Source organism: Archocentrus centrarchus, chromosome 19, assembly GCF_007364275.1.
Source record: "Archocentrus centrarchus isolate MPI-CPG fArcCen1 chromosome 19, fArcCen1, whole genome shotgun sequence".
NCBI classification, from domain to species: domain Eukaryota; kingdom Metazoa; phylum Chordata; class Actinopteri; order Cichliformes; family Cichlidae; genus Archocentrus; species Archocentrus centrarchus.
In genome coordinates, this window is record NC_044364.1 from 28,130,577 (window position 1) to 28,150,923 (window position 20,347).

Here is a 20,347-nt window from a genome sequence, read left to right on the forward strand (position 1 = left end):
AAACAGTCACACGGTGCAGCAGGGACCTCGATTCTTTGTTAGAAAATGGACACATTTTGGACATATTTCCATCCATCCATCCATCCATCTGTAACCCCAAGGACTATACTAAATAAAAATAAAAATATATAAATAAATAAATAAATAAAATAATAAAATAAAAATAAATAAATAAAAACATTAAGAACAATAAATAACATAAGAAAATTAAAAATTAAAACGTTTAAAAGGATTTTTGGGGGAAGTTATTAAAAAAAGGATATGGGCCAAACCTTGAAGCTAGATGCAGGTCATTACTCTGAAATATGATGATATATACCCCCATATACTCTTACAAGTGGACACAATTTCACAAGCCTGATATTTCTTCAGTTCAGTTTTCACAGCTCAGGGTGACACAAAGATGCCGGCACTGGTGAGATGGACCAAATCTTTACAAAAACAAAACAAAAACAAACCTAAATCAGTACCTGTGGCTCCCTCATTTATCAAAGATGAGCCGTAACTACAGCTAAAATTAATCTCTTGTACATATGGCTGTAGGGGTGGCTGTAGCTCAGTAGGTAGAGCAGGTCACCTACTGATCGGAAGGTCAGGGGTTCGATTCCTGGCTACTCCAGGCTACATGCCAATGTATCCTTGGGCAAGATACTTAACCCCAAGTTGCTCTCCGACCGTTCCGTCGGAGTGTGAATGTGTGTGAATGTTAGTTAATTAAAAAGCACTTAGCTTAGTAAACATGGAAGTGCTTGTATGAATGGGTGTGCATGGGTAAATGTAAAAAACGTGTTGTATAAGCGCTTTGAGTGCTCTGACTGAGTAGAAAAGCGCTATATAAGAACTAGTCCATTTACATATGAATGCACAAATTACATATTTTTATATTATTTTATTTTTCCAGTGCATGTCAAAAATCTCTGACAAAGTTTCATATTTAAAAAAAAAATGAATAAAAAAAGTTTCTGCTCATTTGTGAAGGTGGGCAAGAGTGCAAAAGAAAAAAAAAAAAAAAAAAAAAAAAAGAGGAAAGGCAAGCCGGGCAACACACTGCGATCAGCAGAGCCTGTGCGGTCATTCCGCCGGTGCATGGAAACATGTGCTGGGCATGTGTGCGTGCTTTTCAAGCCGCTGCACAATCAGGAAGACACAGGGAGACAAATTCATCCTCGTGTCTGAGAGCCAGCTTCAGTGTCTGTCTGCTCAGGGAGCCCAGGAGTGTTGGCTCCATTAGTGTTTGCTTTATCAGATTTACAGATAATTCCTCTCTCATCTGATAATGGTTCAGGCTCCTTGAATATTTAAAGAATGGTTGTCAGATACCTGCCAAACAAGCCTAAGGAGATTGATGGAAAGTAGAATCCTATCAGTACGGCGGGGAGATGATTGTTTGGGATAGCACCGTGGCACTTCTCACAAATGTTTTCTGGACTCTGTTGGCCGTTAAATTGCCCCTGGTGCATCATGTTGTGTTGGCTAACAGGATGTAGATCTGAATGACACTAATGGGAGCAGCAGTGAAGCTATGATTTTGCAAGCACCATAGTTTCAGTTCCCTTTTTTAAAAATATTTTTTTTGAAAGTGGTGTAAACAAGTGCACTTTGTTTTTCTCCCTTTTTTCTTCTTCCTCAGAATAAATCCTGCAGCAGGTCTTCAACCCTCAGTGAACTGGATTAATCAGTATTGATATTTATTCTCTTGTTATAAGAGAAATGTCAAATACTGACTATGAGGGAAAGAAAATAGGAATGTATTCAATAAAAAAGTATCAGGGGATCTAAATGGAATTGGTAAATCTTCTGAAATCATGTTTTCCCTATTGTCCACTTCAATTTCAATTGTGCAGTGTTGGCTTTTTATAAATGGTCATTGAACAGTCATAAATCTCTGAGCTTTATTGCTGTTTAGTGCAGCAGATACAATACATCCCTGTCTTGGGACGTGCTGTGAGAGGGACATCCAGTCACGGGCGAGAGGTGGATGTAATTAATCTGGAACAATATTGACTCTTGACTCTCAATCCCTCAGCCCCCAATATAGCTGTCCCCTCTTAATGTTTAATGTAGCGATCGATCCGCCCCTCACACTGTTACTGAAATGATATAATGAGCTGCCCACCGGGGCATCTCGTGAATGTGAGTGTGCAGTCTTCGGTGTCTTTGTGAGAATGCGTGCCTCTATGTATTTGGAGGTGAAATCTGCCTCATCAGGAGGAGATAACACACTGAAAGCCTGGGACACCTTGCTTGAAATTATCAGCGAGCATGCCACATCCACAGCTCTTCCCGCACTCCTCGGGAAAAAAAAAAAAACCCTCCTCTGGATAGGGATCTCGATGGTAATGCTTGGCGGCACGTTTGACCCGCTCCTAGCCCTCTCCTTCCCTTCCCTCCCCTTCAAATTGATTTATCTCTGCTTTATCTTTATCAAGTCATCCATCAACCCTCTCCATCTCGTCCTGTTCCTCTCCCGGACTAGTGAGGATCAATATCACCGTACGCTGGCTCTCAGCTCACTCTACGCACCTTCTGCTCTGTGTCAGCAGGTTAGTATACATTCACCTCCTCCACGTGGAGGCTGTACGTGTTCGGTGTGTTGATAAGTGCTCATACTGAACTGCCTTGCTGGCCATGCTACCTCCCTTCATTTCTGTGGGTTATGATAACACTGATGGAAAGAAAGTGGCAAAGTAGACAGGAAAAACTACACAAGTGATCACTTGTGAACCACCAAAACCATTTTCTTAAATGAACTGTGAAAAATGTTTGGAGCACATAGCACAAGATGGTGTCAGGCTTGTTATCTGCTGCCTGAGTACAGCGTGCAGGAGGCAGCACATGATGCCCACTAGCTTACTGGGAATTCACCAGTCTTACTGTCCAAGTTATTATCACATGGGTGCAGATGGGCATAACAAGGACTTTGTGCTAACAGGCTGACAGGTTAAAGACTCTCTAATGTCCCATCTGACTGCGTTGGATATTTGTGTTCTCACAAGCAGCTAAACTGGGTAAAAAATGTTCAGGGCTGCAGCAGCAGATGAGAAGCTGGCTCAAAAAAAACGTGACTACAGGAAAAAACCCGACACCGTACAGGAGGACAAGACCCAATGATGAATCGAAGATTTCCATAAGCCTGCTAGATATTTCTTTCATGTACAGTCACTACCTGAACTTAATGCAACCCTCCTGATTATGACTTCAGAAAGGGCTGGGGGGGGGGGGGGGGGGGGGGGGTAATGAGTCAGAATTAAGCAAGTGGGGGTAATAATTTTACCACTTCCTTTCTTTTTTATGGGATTTCTTTAAAAAAAAAATTTTTTTACAACTTATTTTGAGATTGCACTGGTTAGGCATTTAAAAAAAAAAAAATATATATATATATATATCTTTTAGGATATTGTAATTCAAGTGAACTGAGGGAGAACTAGAATCTGGCACCTCCTCAGGGTTCTGTTTTCAGGCCAATCACTGGTCTTTTCCTACAGGTGAGTAAAGTAAAAGGTCCTCAAAGGTCTGTAGATGACTTTCAGCTTTCAACCAGACATGCATAAGCCCATGCTCATCTGGTGGAAGATGAGCCTGAAGAGATGTCTAATATTCAAACCCGAACTAGGACCAAAGTTGTAATAAACACTGATTATTAACAGCCAAGAAGTTCAAACTGGGCTTTGTCACCACGGCTGCTGCTTCTTTCTATTATTCAGTCAAGCTAAGCTACTGTTATTTTTACAGTCTCATCCTTTTCTCCGCTCCCCTCTTTGGTCTGTGCTCACCTTTAAAAAAGCTGCAGAAAGCAGAGCCGTCCGTGTAAAAGACATGGAAACAGACAGATATGCATACATGTATCCCATCACTCCATTTTTCCTTGCATACACACCTCCCATCGCTCTCCTGTAATAAAACACACACACACTGCCGTCCATTCACAGAGCGATACTGCTGACACTGGGGCTGTGCTGCCTGGCTCAAATCCCCCACGGCCCCCCGGCTTTTACAGGGCTTCTCTGAATCAACACAGGAGTTCAGCTTTAACTTTCCCACTGGAAGTTATTAAATGCCTTTTCCTCTACATTTTGGGTATTACAGACTCCTTTTTGATTGGATTGTCTCAAAAGATGACTAAAAGATGTTGTAAACCTAAAGTAACTTTTGTGTAATTGCTGTGATAACCAAACATGTGGTTACAACTCCACCAAACAGAGAAAATGCACATAAAGACCTAATAAAATAATCTCTGCATCACTGCTGTCAGTGAAAGGCTGACAGAAAAATAGGCCCGGACTTCTATAGGTCTTCTTAGTGGAGCAATAACTCATGCCAGTGTCATGAATGAAGGTTTTACTCCCCCTAACTCAATATGCTGCCTCAGCCAGTCTTTCACAACTAACCCATTCATAAAAGTGCATGGCTAAAGCTTGTGTATATTTAAAAAAAACTAAACAAAGATCCCCCCAAAAAACTGTATGCCAGGCCCAGTGTGTTTATGCACATGTGTGAGTAAGTGGATGACAGGCTGTCAAAAGAAATCATGTGTTCGCGTCAGACAAATCAACCGTTTTACCCATAAACAAAACAAAACGCTGCAACAAACAGTCATTGAGGACGGCGCGCCTCCCCCAGAGTGAGGAGGCGAGCCGTATCTGTGCATGTCTGGCAGGCACCTGGCTGTTTTTGCACACTTTGTTGCATAGCAGCTGTATTTTGGAAAGTGGAGAACACAGAGCTGCATGTTTCTCTTTTGGGGAAAGAGGGAGCAAAGGAAGGAGGGGCTGGATTCACCCATCGCCCCACGCTCCAAATAGGGCCTGATTGGGCCAGTTCGGATCCAGAAAAACAACCCAAACAAGAGGAAGGCTGTGAATTCATGACAAAGCAGAACACAGGGAGCCAGAGAGACATGCTGCTGGGAGGATTTAGTTAAAGCTGGGTTACTGGAACCTTTTCTTCTCTTTTTCATACTTTCTTGCCTTTCCTTTTCCTTTTTTTCTTTTTTTTTTTTTAATAGAAGAGAATGAGCCATTTTTTTAAAGATAATTTTTATTATTATAATTTTAGGCAAATGTGCCCAATTTATGCTGACTCTAGTTTTTTGGTTTCTTTTTTTTAATGGAAATGTACAGGTTTTCTTTTCAGGATACAAAATTATAACCAAGAGGCAAAATTTGGGGCTAATAAATGAATCCCAAATGGAAGTGCCAAAAATTGCAGTTCCTCTAACAGGAAAGGCAGGGACACTTCTGTTACAGTCTCTAGGTATAAAACAGCTGTTGGAGACCACAGCGTGGTCAGAATGACTGTGAACATGTGCAATGAACTTGTGATCTTGTTGCCTTTGAAATGGTTGCTTGGAGGAAAGAGACGGGGTCTGTGACTGCTCGCATTCAGTCACCATTTTTAAAGTGACTTTAGATGGTGATAAAAACAGCAATTAGAGGGAAACAGTCTGCTATCAGTTTGCTATTGAATGGGGTCAAGTTGGATATTACACACAATCTGCTTGTGATAATATGGCTATTAAGTAAAAATCTGTTACCATCTACATACACAGAATTTCACAGTAACTGCTTCCAGCCAGAACCTCAGATCACACAGTTACTGTCAACTATTGCAGAGACGTGTTGCAGACAAGTTGCGCACAGACGGACTCAGATTGATTGCACTGCGTTGCCAGTGTGAATTCTTTAATAGCTCACCCTATTAAAGTTATGCATCATTAGAGGCAGGGCTACTTTAACCGAGGCAGCTGTAGCGCTCATCTCATCGGCTTGTCCGGGAAGTCTCTGCTCTAAACTGTGTGCATCAGATTCTAGCAGTTTATGGTAGTTGGCATCAGTTTGCAGGTGTCTGCGCGATGCATGCACAAAGCCTACAGATGCTAACCAAGCCTGCTCAGCATAACCTGCTTGCCAAAATAAGGCCTTTTTTTTTGGCTTCCAAACACCAAGTTAGCCACAATGCTAAAACAAAGGCTTCAAATTGAAAGTTCACAAAACAGCAGGTGACACTGCGGTGGCCATGTGTAGGTTTTATACACAGTTTGTGATTATAACTTGCATAAATTCAGGCTTTTAATGTCAGACAGTCAAAACAAGCAATCTCACAATGTTGCCTTTGGAATTTTGAGATATGTCTGACACTTTCTGATGCATAGAAATGGATCATCTGCACAGTGAGGTGTACTATAATTAAAGAAAAAAATGCAAAGCATAAAACAGAAAGACAGCTGCATATAGCAATGATGTCAGGATCCCGGGGGGGGGGGGGTACAGTTTTAAAAAAATATATATAAATAAAAAATGATTTTGAAAGTGTTCATGTCAGTTTGATGTGCTCACGCCCTCTGCACTAGAAAGGTCCCATTTTTATCTCCCTTTTTTATGTTGCTTTCTCTCTCTTGCTAAACTTGCTCACTGAGAAATGCTCTAACAGCATTCTATAGCCACAACTTCCTATATAATTACTGCAAGGCACAAAACTAAACAATCGTCCCACACAACTCCAAAATCACTGGATTAGTTCACATCTTGGAACGCTCACTCTGTGTGTGTGTGTGTGTGTGTGTGTGTGTGTGTGTGTGTGTGTGTGTGTGTGTGTGTGTGTGGAGTCAGAGAGGTAGAGAGAAAAGAGAAAGGGGAGGGAGGTCCAGATTTTTAAATTTGACTCAGTTTGTACAGACACAGGAAGGGAGGGAGGAGTTTGGAGTATCCACTTGAAGAGCAGGGGGGCGTCAGAAAGGGGGGATCCGTAGTACTGTAGGGCTTTTTTATGAATGAAGACTGAAGGAGAGGACCGAGAGGGAGAAAGCACCAGAGAGAGAGAGAAAGGGGGGGAGGGAGAGGCACACTTCCTTGTACGCACACAGGGAAGAAAATTTATGAATGGGTCACATCTCTTGAGCTGCTCCAAGTGTAAACAACATACTTGAACAAAGAATAAGCTCTCAGTGCAGGCAAAGCCTCAGCAAACCCTCCAACTGAGGCCTTGTAGTGCGAAACGAAAGCAGTGACACGTCTAAACTATTTTAATTAAGTTTGTGCGCCATAAATTTGACTGACACCTCTGTGTTTCTTTCCTGCAGGCAGTAAACACACAAAGTCATCTGTATGACAGAGGAGCGTCAGCCCAACCTTTGAAGGCACTGTCAGCACAGCAAAACAAACACGAATCCTCTCCTGAGCTTCACGGGCAATCCCATGAAGTCAATGGAAAAAAAATAAGGTGCACTGTTATCATCAATGGCTCAATTACCTTTAAACACACACGGGCAGGTCAGCAAGTACATGAAGGTTGCATGTTTGCATAACCTTCCCTCAGTGGCGGCCTGCAGACAGAGCACGCTTGTTAGCTGTGGACTGAGGGAGAATGGACCAGATGAGATAGATTTACCAGATGTGCAGGTATTGCACAATCCCTGCTTTGCCCCCTCCTCGTCTCTAATCTAGCATTCCAACATGTTCCAATGTTTTTGCCTCTCTTTTGCCATTTCGCTGGCTCCTTGTTTCCAGCACCACACCCATGCAGGTAACAACTTGACTTGGTAAACAACAATGTTTCATTTTTTTACTAGTACATTTTTTTTTCCAGTGCAGGCCTCAATTATATTCCGCTCAGCTGGGATTAAGGCTTTGCTTTATGCTTTTTTTAAAAATGTTTTTCAGAACAGGTGAGTCACCTATTTTTTTAAACACACGCTGAGAACGCCTTTTCAGTTCAGTATGGGAAAATAGCAAGCACAAATATTTAAAGGCGCCTGTCACTTTCAGTTTTCCACCAGTCAGAGCTGAATAGAGATGCTCTAAGTGGACTCAGTGGGTATTGACCGTGATCAGCAGGGACACTGTCTGTCAACACAGGAGTGTCTCTGCTGTGTATAAGTGACCTGCCCGTCAAATTGAAGCCCCGCTGACCCTGCAAATCATACCCAGGTCAGCCGTTAGCAGAGGCCTGACAGCTGATTGGCTGACAGACCCAGGGGGTTAAGTAGACATGACCTCTGTGTGGCCCGGGGATCATCTGCACATCCTCCTCCGCATTGTTGGCCGACACGTGGTGACAATGTCGCGCAGGGCATGTGTCACCGAGGGGCTGACCAGTGGTGACACGGAGCTGGTTAAATCACATGATGTTTGCACACAACAGACACATGGAGGAAGTGCCTCTGACTGGGAACCAAAGCTGCCGGATTTACGTAGGGGGGGTGGGATTATTCTACAAGTTCCCTTTAAGTTCTCTTTAAGTTGCTAACCATTTCAGCGTCACTGCTTAAGATGGAGAAAGTGAACGGGGCAGAAAAAGAAAAAAAAAAAACTGTTTGTAGAGCGACACGTACCCCCACCCATATCCTGAATCGCCATTGTTAAAACACACAACAAGAAAGGGAAACTCATTCAAATAGGCACTCAGTTGTGCAGCCCAGGAATTTGCTTTTCTATTTTACACCTTCCGATGTGGACAAAAGGCCATCTTTGTACCTGGGCCCTGAATAATTTTTTACTGGTTTCCTGGGCTGTCCCCATTCAGCTTTTCAAAGACATGCAAATGGATGGGTGGCAGCGCATAAAGCCGGGATCCAAACTCACTTCACGATGACTGGGTCATTAGCCCCTCTGTTTCTGCATAGCTTTGCCTGCCAAAGAGATTACTGTAACATCAGCGAGTTACAGTATCCCCACGTAAGCCTCTGGCGGCTTCGCAGCCCAAATCTGACTGCTGCTTTCATCCTGTCTTTCTCATAACATGCAAACTTCAACTGGAATTACATGAGCAGGCCAGATCAGAAGGTTTGGGTCAGACAGGCATGCACAGCTCTGTGTGTTACATGAATTAACAATGAAAAAGATCTAATCTATGAAACACAAAGTGTGGTCAGGAGATCAGATTTTTGGACACACACACACACACACACACACACACACACACACACACACACACACACACACACACTAAAGGACAAAGAAACCGAATGTACTCACAGTTCTCAGAATGGAAATCAGGAACAAATTGCTCATCGCTGTCAGGAACCTGAGCTGAAAGTAGAAGAAATGAAATATTACAGTTCAGACAAACCTTCTCTTGACCTCCCTTTTGTCCCTCATGGTGTGACTTCACTAAAATCTGAGTCCTGCTCATTCAGGTGACCTTCATGATCTGTGTAGCACACCAGCACTTTACTGATCTACAAATCAATTTACAGCAACATGGATATGCTGCAGATGTTCCCTCCATCTCCATAAGCAGAAAATAGATAACACTCGCTTTGTTAGTGTATACATTTCCGACTAGTTTGGTTTAGTTCTTTTATTTCCACTGTAGAAATCCTGACAGACAGGACAGGCTGTTCTGGCCAAATGAGTAAGAAAATCTGTCACATGATGTGACAAACCAGTGTTTATATCCAACATTTCTCTCCAAAGAGTTGGGGACTCTTGTCTAACAATTTAAAAGCAGTCTGGATTTCATCTTCTGCACAGATGGGGAAATTGCTTAAAATAGAAGCGGAGAGAAAACAAGGAAACCAAAAGCAAAAAGAGAAGCAGAGGAGTGAAACAAGCAAGTGAAGTTTACAGGGACCCACACGAATCTGATCTAGATATTTTTATTTTTGCTTGTAGAGTTATTGAGATGGTTTTGGTGTGCAGTGCTGGCTGCATTCTCCTGAATATAATAGAACTGTACTTGCTGACCACTTTATTACGTCTAGCTTGCTAATACTGGGCACTGTTTTGGTTTCAGCTTCAACACACTGCTGGAAACATATCTTAGAGACTTTGGCCCATATTGGCATGACAGCGTCACACAGTTGCTGCAGATGTGTTGGCTGCACGTCTATGACGCAAATCTCCCATTCCTCCACATCCCAAAGGGGTTCTACTGGCTTGAGATTTGGTGACTGTGGGGGTCGTTTGAGCGCACTGAGCTCAGGTAGGGTTAGGGTTAACAGTTAAATGATGCTCGGTTTGTATTAAGTCAGGATGGAGCCATGCTTTCATGACATTGACACCAAATTCTGATCATACCATCCAAATATCCCAGCAGAAATCAAGACTCATCAGACCAGGCAAACTGGAGTTTGTAGCCTCAGTCTTCTGCTGCTGTAGCACATCTGCTTCAAGCTTTGACATGTCAGCATTAAGAGATGCTCTTCTGCATACCTCAGTTGTATTGAGTAGTTATTTGACTTACTGTTACCTTCCTATTAGCTCAGAGTCAACAAGGCATTTTCTCTCAGAGAACTGACACTCACTGGACTTCTCTTTTTAGGCCATTCTCTGGAAACCATAGAGATGGCTGTGTGGGAAAATCCCAGCAGATCAGCAGTTTGTTCAGTACTCAGACCAGCCAGCCTGGCATCAATGACCATGCAGATGAACATATGCACTTAATAAAGTAGCTGGTGAGTAAATATTTTTGTTTGTTTAATCCCCAAATTCTGTTGTGAAAAGTTCCCTGTATAGATATACATCCACATGAGAAGCAAGCAGTTCACCAACGCTCAGATGATGGTGCACACCCTTAATCAATATAAACAAATATGACCCCCTTGTTATGGACGGGTGCACGCTTCCTTGTGGGCAGCGATATTGCTGGCAGAAAACCGTTCTTATATGAAACCGCTGAGAAGACGGTTTGTCACGTTTTTCCAAAGTTTTAGTCTTATTATATTGATGAGAAGGCTAAGTCATGAGATCTAAACCACAACATTATCATCTAGATGGATAAAACGCACTGGAGACGATGGATATCTGATTTTAGTGGGCTGCCTGTCATATTTGAGTGAACACAGAGTAATTTATTAACCAAAATCATATTCAGTTACTTTTCAGTGATACAGAAGGTTGCATCTAAGAAACAAAATACACACAACTTACACTGATTTGTAAAACTAGATGAGCCAATATGGTGATATGTGAGATCTCCATCTGATCTATAATGACTTGCAGTGGTGTACATTTTCAGTAGGCCTGATTAGGCACTCTCTCATAATGAATCTCATCTAGGATCTAACTGAATAAGCAGAGCAGGCGACGCCAAGCCCAGGTGCAGCAGAGCTAGACAGACGCTATTGTGCTCCTCTTTCCAAACCCATTCACAGTTATCCTTTTGGAGCTTTGGACTTTTGAGTCACACAAACGCGCTTGAAAAGCCTAAATCGTTCGACTGCCAACACCCTACCGAGGGTGAAGAGGTCAGATACGCGCACCGGCATTTCTTTTGCCAAGCCTCGAGTTAATAACCTAACCCTAATCGCAGAGCAGAGCCGCAACTCGCAACCTTTTTAATCTGGCAATGCTCCAGCTACACAAGAGTGTGGACTGTGTTTCCACTGCTTGGGACTCAAACTTACGTCATGGTACAACCTAACTAGTAAGGAAAATTTGATGGCTATCATTAAATATCATGAACCCAATCAGGGGTGTAATGAGCTACAAAAACACAGTGTGGGTACTTAAGCACCATTTTCCCACTGAAAAGGGGCAAAAGACCTACTTTAAAGATGACTAAGAACTTTTTACCCTAAAAAAAAAGAAAAAAAAAAAGAAAAAAGGATTTGCAGATCGCGCAGTGACTCTGCAACAAGACCTTTGTTTGTAACCTCACCCAAGAACCACAATCTGACCCAGCATTCGACCTCCGTCGCCTCATCTCTCTCTCTCTCATTTCATCAGTGGAGACACCAAAACTCAGACAGAGAGCGAGCACGGAGCAGAGACAGAGGACAAAAAGAGGAAATAAGAAATTCAAATCCACTTTCTTGTCGTCACACTCCTCCTTCCTGTGCAGAGGAAACCGGATGACTCCGTTTTGGAGCATGTTCTGATAAATGACATCGATTTCTTATATAACGCCGCATCCTGTGGTTTACTATACCATAATAATATTACCCCCTTTTAACTTTTCAGTCCTTTGCCCTCTGGGGGGGGGGAATAAAACTGCCGTATGAGACAGAGCAGGGGCCAATATTTAGTTCTGCACATCCAACAATCAATCATTTCCACTAGTTTTAACATGTCCACAGCGGAACATGCTGGACCTTGTAGAGACGCAGGAGAGGAGAAACATAAATGATGAGCATCAGGCGTTATCCTGTGTGTGTGCGCCTGTGTGTGTGTAGGTGTGTGTGTGTGTGTGTGTGTGTGTGTGTGTGTGTGTGTGTGCGCCTGTGTGTGTGTAGGTGTGTGTGTGTGTGTGTAGGTGTGTGTGTCTGCACACTTTCCTGTGTGCGTATGAGCGCTTGCATGTGTATCTGATTTGTTTCCAGGAACACCTCGTCAGGGGCTTTGAGATGCAAGTCAGCACAAGAATGAAAGTGTTTATTCGAGCACAGACGCATGTTGCGTCCAGGCACCTTGAATGACTCCCCCGCTCCCCGCCCCCCCTCACAGTGGGAGATCCTGGGAGGAGCTAAGCAGCTACAGACATATAAACCTAAAGGCTCCAAAAAATCAGACAAGATGCGACAAGCTCCTGAACTGGTGCCATTCAGAGCTTCACCCTCTGTGTCTCACTCCTGCTTCCGTTCTCCCTCCAGCTTTACAACCTCGGTGAATCCCTCACAACTGCAATCAGTCATGATACGGTCTTTAATTAATGCAGCAGGAAAGGAGAGGTCTTAGCTGAAAGCTGAAAACAAGCCCCATATTTAGGGTTAAATAACACTTTGATAAAGTTACACTTGCACACTCCATTTGCCCCCCCCCCCCGGTGCTTCTTCACTCTGTGACTCAACAGTAAGCTGCCAAACAATTTGTAGATTCCTTTAAAAGGCTGGTTTATCTAATTATAGAAAGGAACTACTTTCCTCATTACACTGAACTTTCTGTGGTATGAAGCCATGCAGACAGTTTTGGGTTTTATTGTTCCAGGATTTGAATAGTGACCTAAACTAAAATTGAAACAGTCAAACCTCCATGATCAGACTGCAAAGGGGCCTTTTCTTTTTACAGTTAAAAAAGGTTCTGTGAATTAGTCACATAACCACAATATTGTATCTGGGAAGCCACATTTCAAGACTGTGAGGACCACAAACTAAACTTAATTTACCTCCTTTGGAGTAAGTTGTTGGCAAAAGATATCTAACCTGGGTGGCAGCACTCCACCAAAAAAAACCAAAAAACCCCTCTGTCACTAAAATGACTTAATAACCACTCAGTGTAAATGGGGAAGGTGCATTTAAGCCAAATCTGTGAATATAAATAGGCTCTAACTTTGAAGTGGCTCCCATTGTCTTTTTCTCTGAGTGAGCCGCTGGTGTGAAGAGAAATTGCAGGTATTTGAAGCTGCATGTGAAAAGGTGTGAAAGCTAACCTGGAAACGACACTGTTTGCTGTAAACAGTCGTGGCTCAGAGGTGGGATCTGTTTAAATATCTGTCTGCTGTTTGGGCACAGACAACTGCTTCCACAGCATCTTAGCTTCCCTTATTTTACAGTCTGAATGGATTTCATTGGGCTGTTAAAAACAAACAACTTAGAAATATGAAATTTAGCTTTGCATAAAATGCAGCACGCTCCATACTGCTTCAAAACCACACACTCCAGTTTGTCGTTAATGATGACTGTTGATGGGCTCAGATTATATGATGTTTTTGTCTATTATGACAGCCACTGTGTCAGATTAGGCCATTATTGTGTCTTGTATGGTGTGCATGATGTCATTAGGAAGGAGGTGCTGACTACCAATTTCCATGAAATGGTGACTAAAATATATTTGACAGTTGTACACAGCTTAGAAATATTTTTTAAAAAGACTCAAACAAAGGCAGACACACAGGACATGGTGAGGCCTCCCACAGTTTGCTCATTATGACGCTCTGTGTTGTGTGGGTTAGACCAAGTCCACTGAAGCAGGAAGAGTTTGTTACATTTGGGAAAAAAGTAACTGACCTCTTTACAGGTTGAAGCGTCAAAGGTTTCTATTGGCCCACAGGTAACGTGGGAAGAGGTAATAATTTAGCTGCCCCGTCCCAGCCTGACCTCTCCATCAACAGGCATTTTTATGAAAACCGTATTTTTTTTTTTGGCCTTTAGACCAAACTGAGTTTTTACCCAAGTTATTTTTAAGGTGTTTTAACTGTACAGCACTTTGATCACCCCCCCGTTTTTAAATGCACTTATAAATAAATTGACTTGGACCCTTTGGCTAAAGGTTGGAGACCCCTGGGACCCTGAAACTTTACTAGTTTTAAGACATAAAAAGCACTCTGCTTGGAGCAACAAGTTCTGCATGCCCCCCCCCCCCCCCCCCCCCCCCCACCCCCCTCGCCCCTATACTGAATTATCAACGTGAAAATTCAAAGCACACCACATGAATCAATTCTAAACATAGGAATATACAAATATTCTTCATTTCAGAAGTTTAACTGAAGCACACAACACATCTCTGACTTTGCTGAAAAGTATATAAAGTGTACAACGTTTCACTCCACTCATGTGAAAACTGCGTATCAGACGACCCCTCGTTTTGAGCGCGTGCAAGCTTTAAACTCTGATTTTAGAAGAGCACAATCAGCAGATAAATATAAAAACAACCTTCAACCACATCTGCACATTTACTCTGCATAATAAAACATCCAAGTAACAGTAAGGAAACACACAGAGTAGAAAACGACCTTAAACAGCATTTATCAGGCTCAGAGTAGATCCTACATATCCAAAAAAAAAAAAAACACCCCATGATGCACTTCTCATTTTTATTTGCAGCCTTCACGCACATTTGGACCCACTGTCCCTCCACTGCTGTGCTCCAGGTTACTACCAAAAAACACTCACAGTGACTCACTGCTTGTGTTGTTTTCCCCCTCTTGACATACAGTATAATTACTCCATTACAGCTCACGTCATCAGTGCACTTATTAAGTCTGCTAGCTGACAATCACCTCTGACTGGGCCTCATTTCATCGCTATGTGCCTTTGAGTGACACAAGCCAAACAGCCTGTTTGTTTGCATTGGCCCACAACTCGCACTCATGCTACATGCCAACATGGCCAAAATAGGGTATGCTCAAAGCTAATAATGTCCCGTCTGTGTTCACTTTTTTTATGTTGAGCAGTTTATGAGCATGTGTGTTGCATCAGAAAAATCTAGACTCTGTATGGCAGTGAAACCAAACTGGCCAGCTTTGTTATGAGATGTAATTATTCAAAGTCTGAAAGCAGTTCAGTAAAAGTGCAAAATGTTGTGGCACTAGCAGTAAACCAGGAAGCACATTTAAAGCAATCCCAGAATTTGTCTTGGAATTCTTAGTGTGGAGGATCAAATAAAATGATGCTTTGTGTGTGTGTGTGTGTGTGTGTGTGTGTGTGTGTGTGTGTGTGTGTGTGTTTTTAAGACTTCAGTGGTTACAGATCTGTCCAGACACACAGTGCATCAACCGCTATGACTGTCAGAGTCACATCACAGAAATTATACATTAAGAGTCAGCCAAGTCTCACCTTCTGTGAGCCACGTCTCTTGGAGCTGGCTTAAATCCTGGAAGAGGTCTGAACAGAAAGGCAGAAAAACAAAGAGTGAATATTCATCTACACACAGTAGCTGCGACACAGCCTGGGGTCGAAAGACCATGATGTATACAACGTAAAGAGACTAGAGGACAAAACTTCCACTCTTTTACTTTACCTTCGGATTCCTGAGGGGGCAATTCTGTGTCCATGTATTTCCTTTTCGCTGCCATCAACAGTCTATTTAGGGGCCCATTTCCTTGCAACTTCTGCAAAAGCCATAGAGGTTAAGAGGGGAGCAGAAGTGAGAAATGGACTCCAACAGGGCATTTTCAGCACATCAGTGTCAAAGCAGTTAACAGCGTTTTACTATAGTCAGGAAAAATGACATGAAGTGATGCAAAAGCCACCACTTTGACACACTAAAAGTGATGATGATGATAACAATAATGCTAATAATAATAATCATGCCATGGATTATAAATGAGAGCCTACTGCAGTTGGTGAGCGTCAAGCTCCACTGAAAACAACTGGTTTCCCAGTTGTGGAGGCAATCTTGGAAAAACAAACGTGCTGTTTGCGTCTGAGCGAGGTGACCATTTGGCACACATTGACACGTTCTCCAACCAAACTATCTCACACAAGAAACCCCACTGACAAACATTATTAAATGCACCGCATTATATGCTTTACTTTATGGAGCTTTTTCATAGTTTTACGCCGCCTGACAAACAGTTTTCTATCGCGCGCACGCACACGCAGCTGCTCCAGCCAAAACTCGTGCAGACGCGACGCGAAGAGAAATAAAAACCCGGTAGCAGAAACATTAAAAAGGCAAAAGAGCACCGAAGAGTTGATCCGCGTATACGTACATTTGCTAAAGTGTAAGGCACTTGCTGGTCCAAATATCCATCCATCTTATAATCCATCCGTTAACCGTTTGTGGTCATTTAGGCTGAGTTGAGTGAGATCCACGCAGCCTGCAGAGAGAGGAGGGAGCGCTGCTTGTGAATGGAGCTGCGTGGAGGCTGCATGCATAATGAGCTCCATTCACAAAAAATGCCGAGGGGAAGTGATGGCGAGTGATTACCCAGCGGGCTGCGGCCCTCTTTACAAATCTCCTTTTCTGTGTGTGTCTGTGCGTGTGTGACAGACAGCTCGACTGATTGCAAGTTTCAGGTAAAGTTTTACAAAAACGAGCAGCCACGTAATTACTTTTATTTGCAGAAGGACGCAGTTCTGTCGGTTTCTGCGCGTAAAAAGCTGCGTTTTCTTGGTTGAAGATACGTCAGATGGCTCAGAGAGCGCATATGAGTTCTGTGGTTTTCAGCCTCTTTTCTTGGGCTTTTTTTTTTTTTTTTTTTTTTTGCCACGTCTGCCCAGATTGCCGGGCTCCACTTTCTTTAGGAATCTGTGAGGGGGAAACAGATGTTCCGTTATTGGGTGGCAGCAACTAAACCAACTCCGATCTGACTGACTCACGCTTTTCGATAAAGTTCATATCGAAGTGTGGCGACTCTTGAACGCCAGCTGTGCTGTCACTTCTGCAGCAGACATGATTTGGGGGATAATATGGAGACGTGCTTTTCTGGCTCGCTCCAGAGAAACTCGTGATTGGTGGATTTCCTCTTCAAGAGCTCGAATTTCTTGCTTTTGTCCGGATGAATACACTGGCTTATGAATGAAGTCTCGGTCCCCTCTATGAACCAATCAGAGAGCTGGTAGTCTGGCTCCTAGCAACCGTGGGCAGAGCCAGAGCCTTAGCAGCCAATCCCCTCCCGGCAGACTGCGGGCTTTTGTACTGGATTTTCCAGTTGTTTTTCATTCACAAAAAAGAGAGAGAGCGAGGGGAAAAAAATCCATTCATAAAAACCTGCCCTGGCACGAAAGTCCTGACATGTTTTTCTTTTCTGCCCGGACAAACTCAAAGAGCCTCATGTTGTTTACCTCATTTCATGTCTCTCTACCCGTCTACTTATAACAAGTCATCAGAGCCAGACAGGAAAAAGTGGAACTAGCCCCACAGGAGATACACAGATCAAAATAAGATTTAAAAAAGTGACGCAAATGAATTCAGGATTAAGGATTCTTGCATTTTTGTGGTTTTAACTCGACACCACATTATAACCACAGCATTTAAAGCTCTTCGAGGCTGAGAGAATGGGGAAGTGCTCGCAGCTTATTGAAACTATTTTGCCAAATTAAAGCCACAGAAACAGTCTGGAAAAAAAGGAGAGAGGGCAGTCAAGAGACAGGAAACAAAGTCCTAAAGGGATTTGCGTTTTGATTCAGTGGTGAATGAGATTCAGAGATATAACAATAAGCATTATAAGAGCATCTGCACCCTCCTCTTCCTCCTCTCTCTTCTGTTGATATTCAGTCTCCATAACAAGGGATACTGTACAGGTTATTTCCTGCTTAATGATATTTAGATGCACATTTAGATGTACACAACAGGCTATAAATATTACATCAGCTCTGCTCTGTGCAGCTACAGTCGCATCGAGCAGTTTCACTACACAGCAGGAACACAGACTCAAGGAAATTAGAAAACATGATAATTTGATTGAATTTAAGCCGCTCAGTACTATCCTATAAGCTGAGACAGCGGGTCTTAATTTAGGGTTTCACACCCCTCAAAAGGCCAGAGGATGAATGCAATCAAAGGGGAAATAATGGGGAAAAAACAGTTACACAACCCCCCCCCCCCTTTTTGTGTACAATATGGCATACCTTTACAACCTTTGTGTAATCTCAAACTGCATGACCAAGGGGATACACTGCATCCATTATGGAATCGCCTATAAACACCAGACGGCTTCAGGGATGTTTTATGTGCCATTTTGATGCATTTTCAACTTTGTGTGTCAGTGTGTGACCTTCAGTGATGTGTAAAAGGATTAGGGCTCAGAGAGGGGCAGACTGACATTAGTCATTAGACATCAGTCGACAGTATGTGTCAGTAAATAAAACATATAAAGCAAAAATTATATTGTGTTATTTATCCATAAATAAAAGTCATTATATCATATCAGGTTGGGATGCTTGTCTGCCTTTTGGGCCACGGTACTTGTCAATATTGCAGTAACAACTATATGTATTGAACTAAATACTATACAAAGATTTATGGTCCCAAAAGAATTGTACTGACTGTGCTGATCATTTCATTTCTTTTTTGTATACCACTGTTAGCTGTTCCACATTTTCACTTATCCAGGGCTTTTGTGCCTTTGACTACAATATACTGAGCACGCTTTTTGCCATAATATTTGGTACACTGGTGATCACTTGGCTTTTCCTCTAGAATCAGGTTCAATAAAAATGTTGCTTTAAGCAGCAAAAGCAAAGAAAAACTAGCACATCCCCATAGACTCCCATGTTAAAATGCCCAACTTCACAACATGTTTACGGCCTCATCTCTATAGTTTTCTTTTTCATGACAGTTACACAGGATTGATTTTTATTATTTTTTTTATGTATAACACACCATTTGAAAGGACTCAGTTATGAATTATTAAAGATGCGATTGCTTTGACAAGTGGGTGGCTGCAGCTGCTAGCTGCCTGCCAGGCTTCATCTCAGTGAGTCTGAGTGGCTGAACTGCATGTTTAGACTATTTGTGCCTTTCAGAGCATGTTTCATGCAATCATCTGACAAATGTAGCTTGCTGTGCAACTGATTATACTTAAAGACAATCCAATAAGTCAGTGCTTTGTTACATGGCACCGATCAGCTGGTATCTGTGACTGCTGAGGACTTAGTTTATGGATGCAGCTGTGCTTTAGCTGATAGTTCAGCACTCCACCTTCCCATCAAGAAACAAAAACACACAAACAAAAAAACACAAACCACCACAGCTCAAGATGGCAGCAGCCCAAATGCTAAAAATCACAAACCCACCGTCTTTGTTTCATACACTGCTCAAAAAAGAAATAAAGGGAACACTCAAATAACACATCCTAGATCTGAATGAATGAAATATTCTCATTGAATACTTTGTTCTGTACAAAGTTGGATGTGCTGACAACAAAATCACACAAAAATCATCAATGGAAATCAAATGTATTAACCAACGGAGGCCTGGATTTGGAGTCACACACAAAATTAAAGTGGAAAAACACACTACAGGCTGATCCAACTTTGATGTAATGTCCTTAAAACAAGTCAAAATGAGGCTCAGTATTGTGTCCACGTGCCTGTATGACCTCCCTACAATGCCTGGGCATGCTCCTGATGAAGTGGCGGATGGTCTCCTGAGGGATCTCCTCCCAGACCTGGACTAAAGCATCCTCCAACTCCTGGACAGTCTGTGGTGCAACGTGACGTTGGTGGATGGAGCGAGACATGATGTCCCAGATGTGCTCAGTCGGATTCAGGTCTGGGGAACGGGAGGGCCAGTCCATAGCTTCAATGCCTTCATCTTGCAGGAACTGCTGACACACTCCAGCCACATGAGGTCTAGCATTGTCCTGCATTAGGAGGAACCCAGGGCCAACCGCACCAGCATCTGGTCTCACAAGAGGTCTGAGGATCTCATCTCGGTACCTAATGGCAGTCATGCTACCTCTGGCGAGCACATGGAGGGCTGTACGGCCCTCCAAAGAAATGCCACCCCACACCATTACTGACCCACTGCCAAACCGGTCATGCTGAAGGATGTTGTAGGCAGCAGATCGCTCTCCACAGTGTCTCCAGACTCTGTCACATCTGACACATGTGCTCAGTGTGAACCTGCTTTCATCTGTGAAGAGCACAGGGCGCCAGTGGTGAATTTGCCAATCCTGGTGTTCTCTGGCAAATGCCAAGTGTCCTGCATGGTGTTGGGCTGTGAGCACAACCCCCATCTGTGGATGTCGGGCCCTCATACCATCCTCATGGAGTTGGTTTCTAACCGTTTGTGCAGACACATGC

General features: G+C 42.9%; 1 protein-coding gene across 1 annotated transcript in view; it reads right to left on the bottom strand.

Annotated features, from left to right (window-relative positions):
* The window catches only part of etv4 (ETS variant transcription factor 4), a 35,466-nt gene extending 18,978 nt beyond the window's left edge, over positions 1 to 16,488 (bottom strand). Inside the window, exons 1-4 of the mRNA XM_030754358.1 lie at positions 16,309 to 16,488; positions 15,615 to 15,705; positions 15,431 to 15,478; positions 8,973 to 9,026 (exon numbers count right to left, since the gene is read on the bottom strand). Of these exons, the coding sequence (XP_030610218.1) occupies positions 8,973 to 9,026; positions 15,431 to 15,478; positions 15,615 to 15,705; positions 16,309 to 16,365 (250 nt within the window). The 5' untranslated portion in view covers positions 16,366 to 16,488. The remainder of the gene's footprint in view (positions 1 to 8,972; positions 9,027 to 15,430; positions 15,479 to 15,614; positions 15,706 to 16,308) is intronic.
* Positions 16,489 to 20,347: the final 3,859 nt, after the last annotated feature.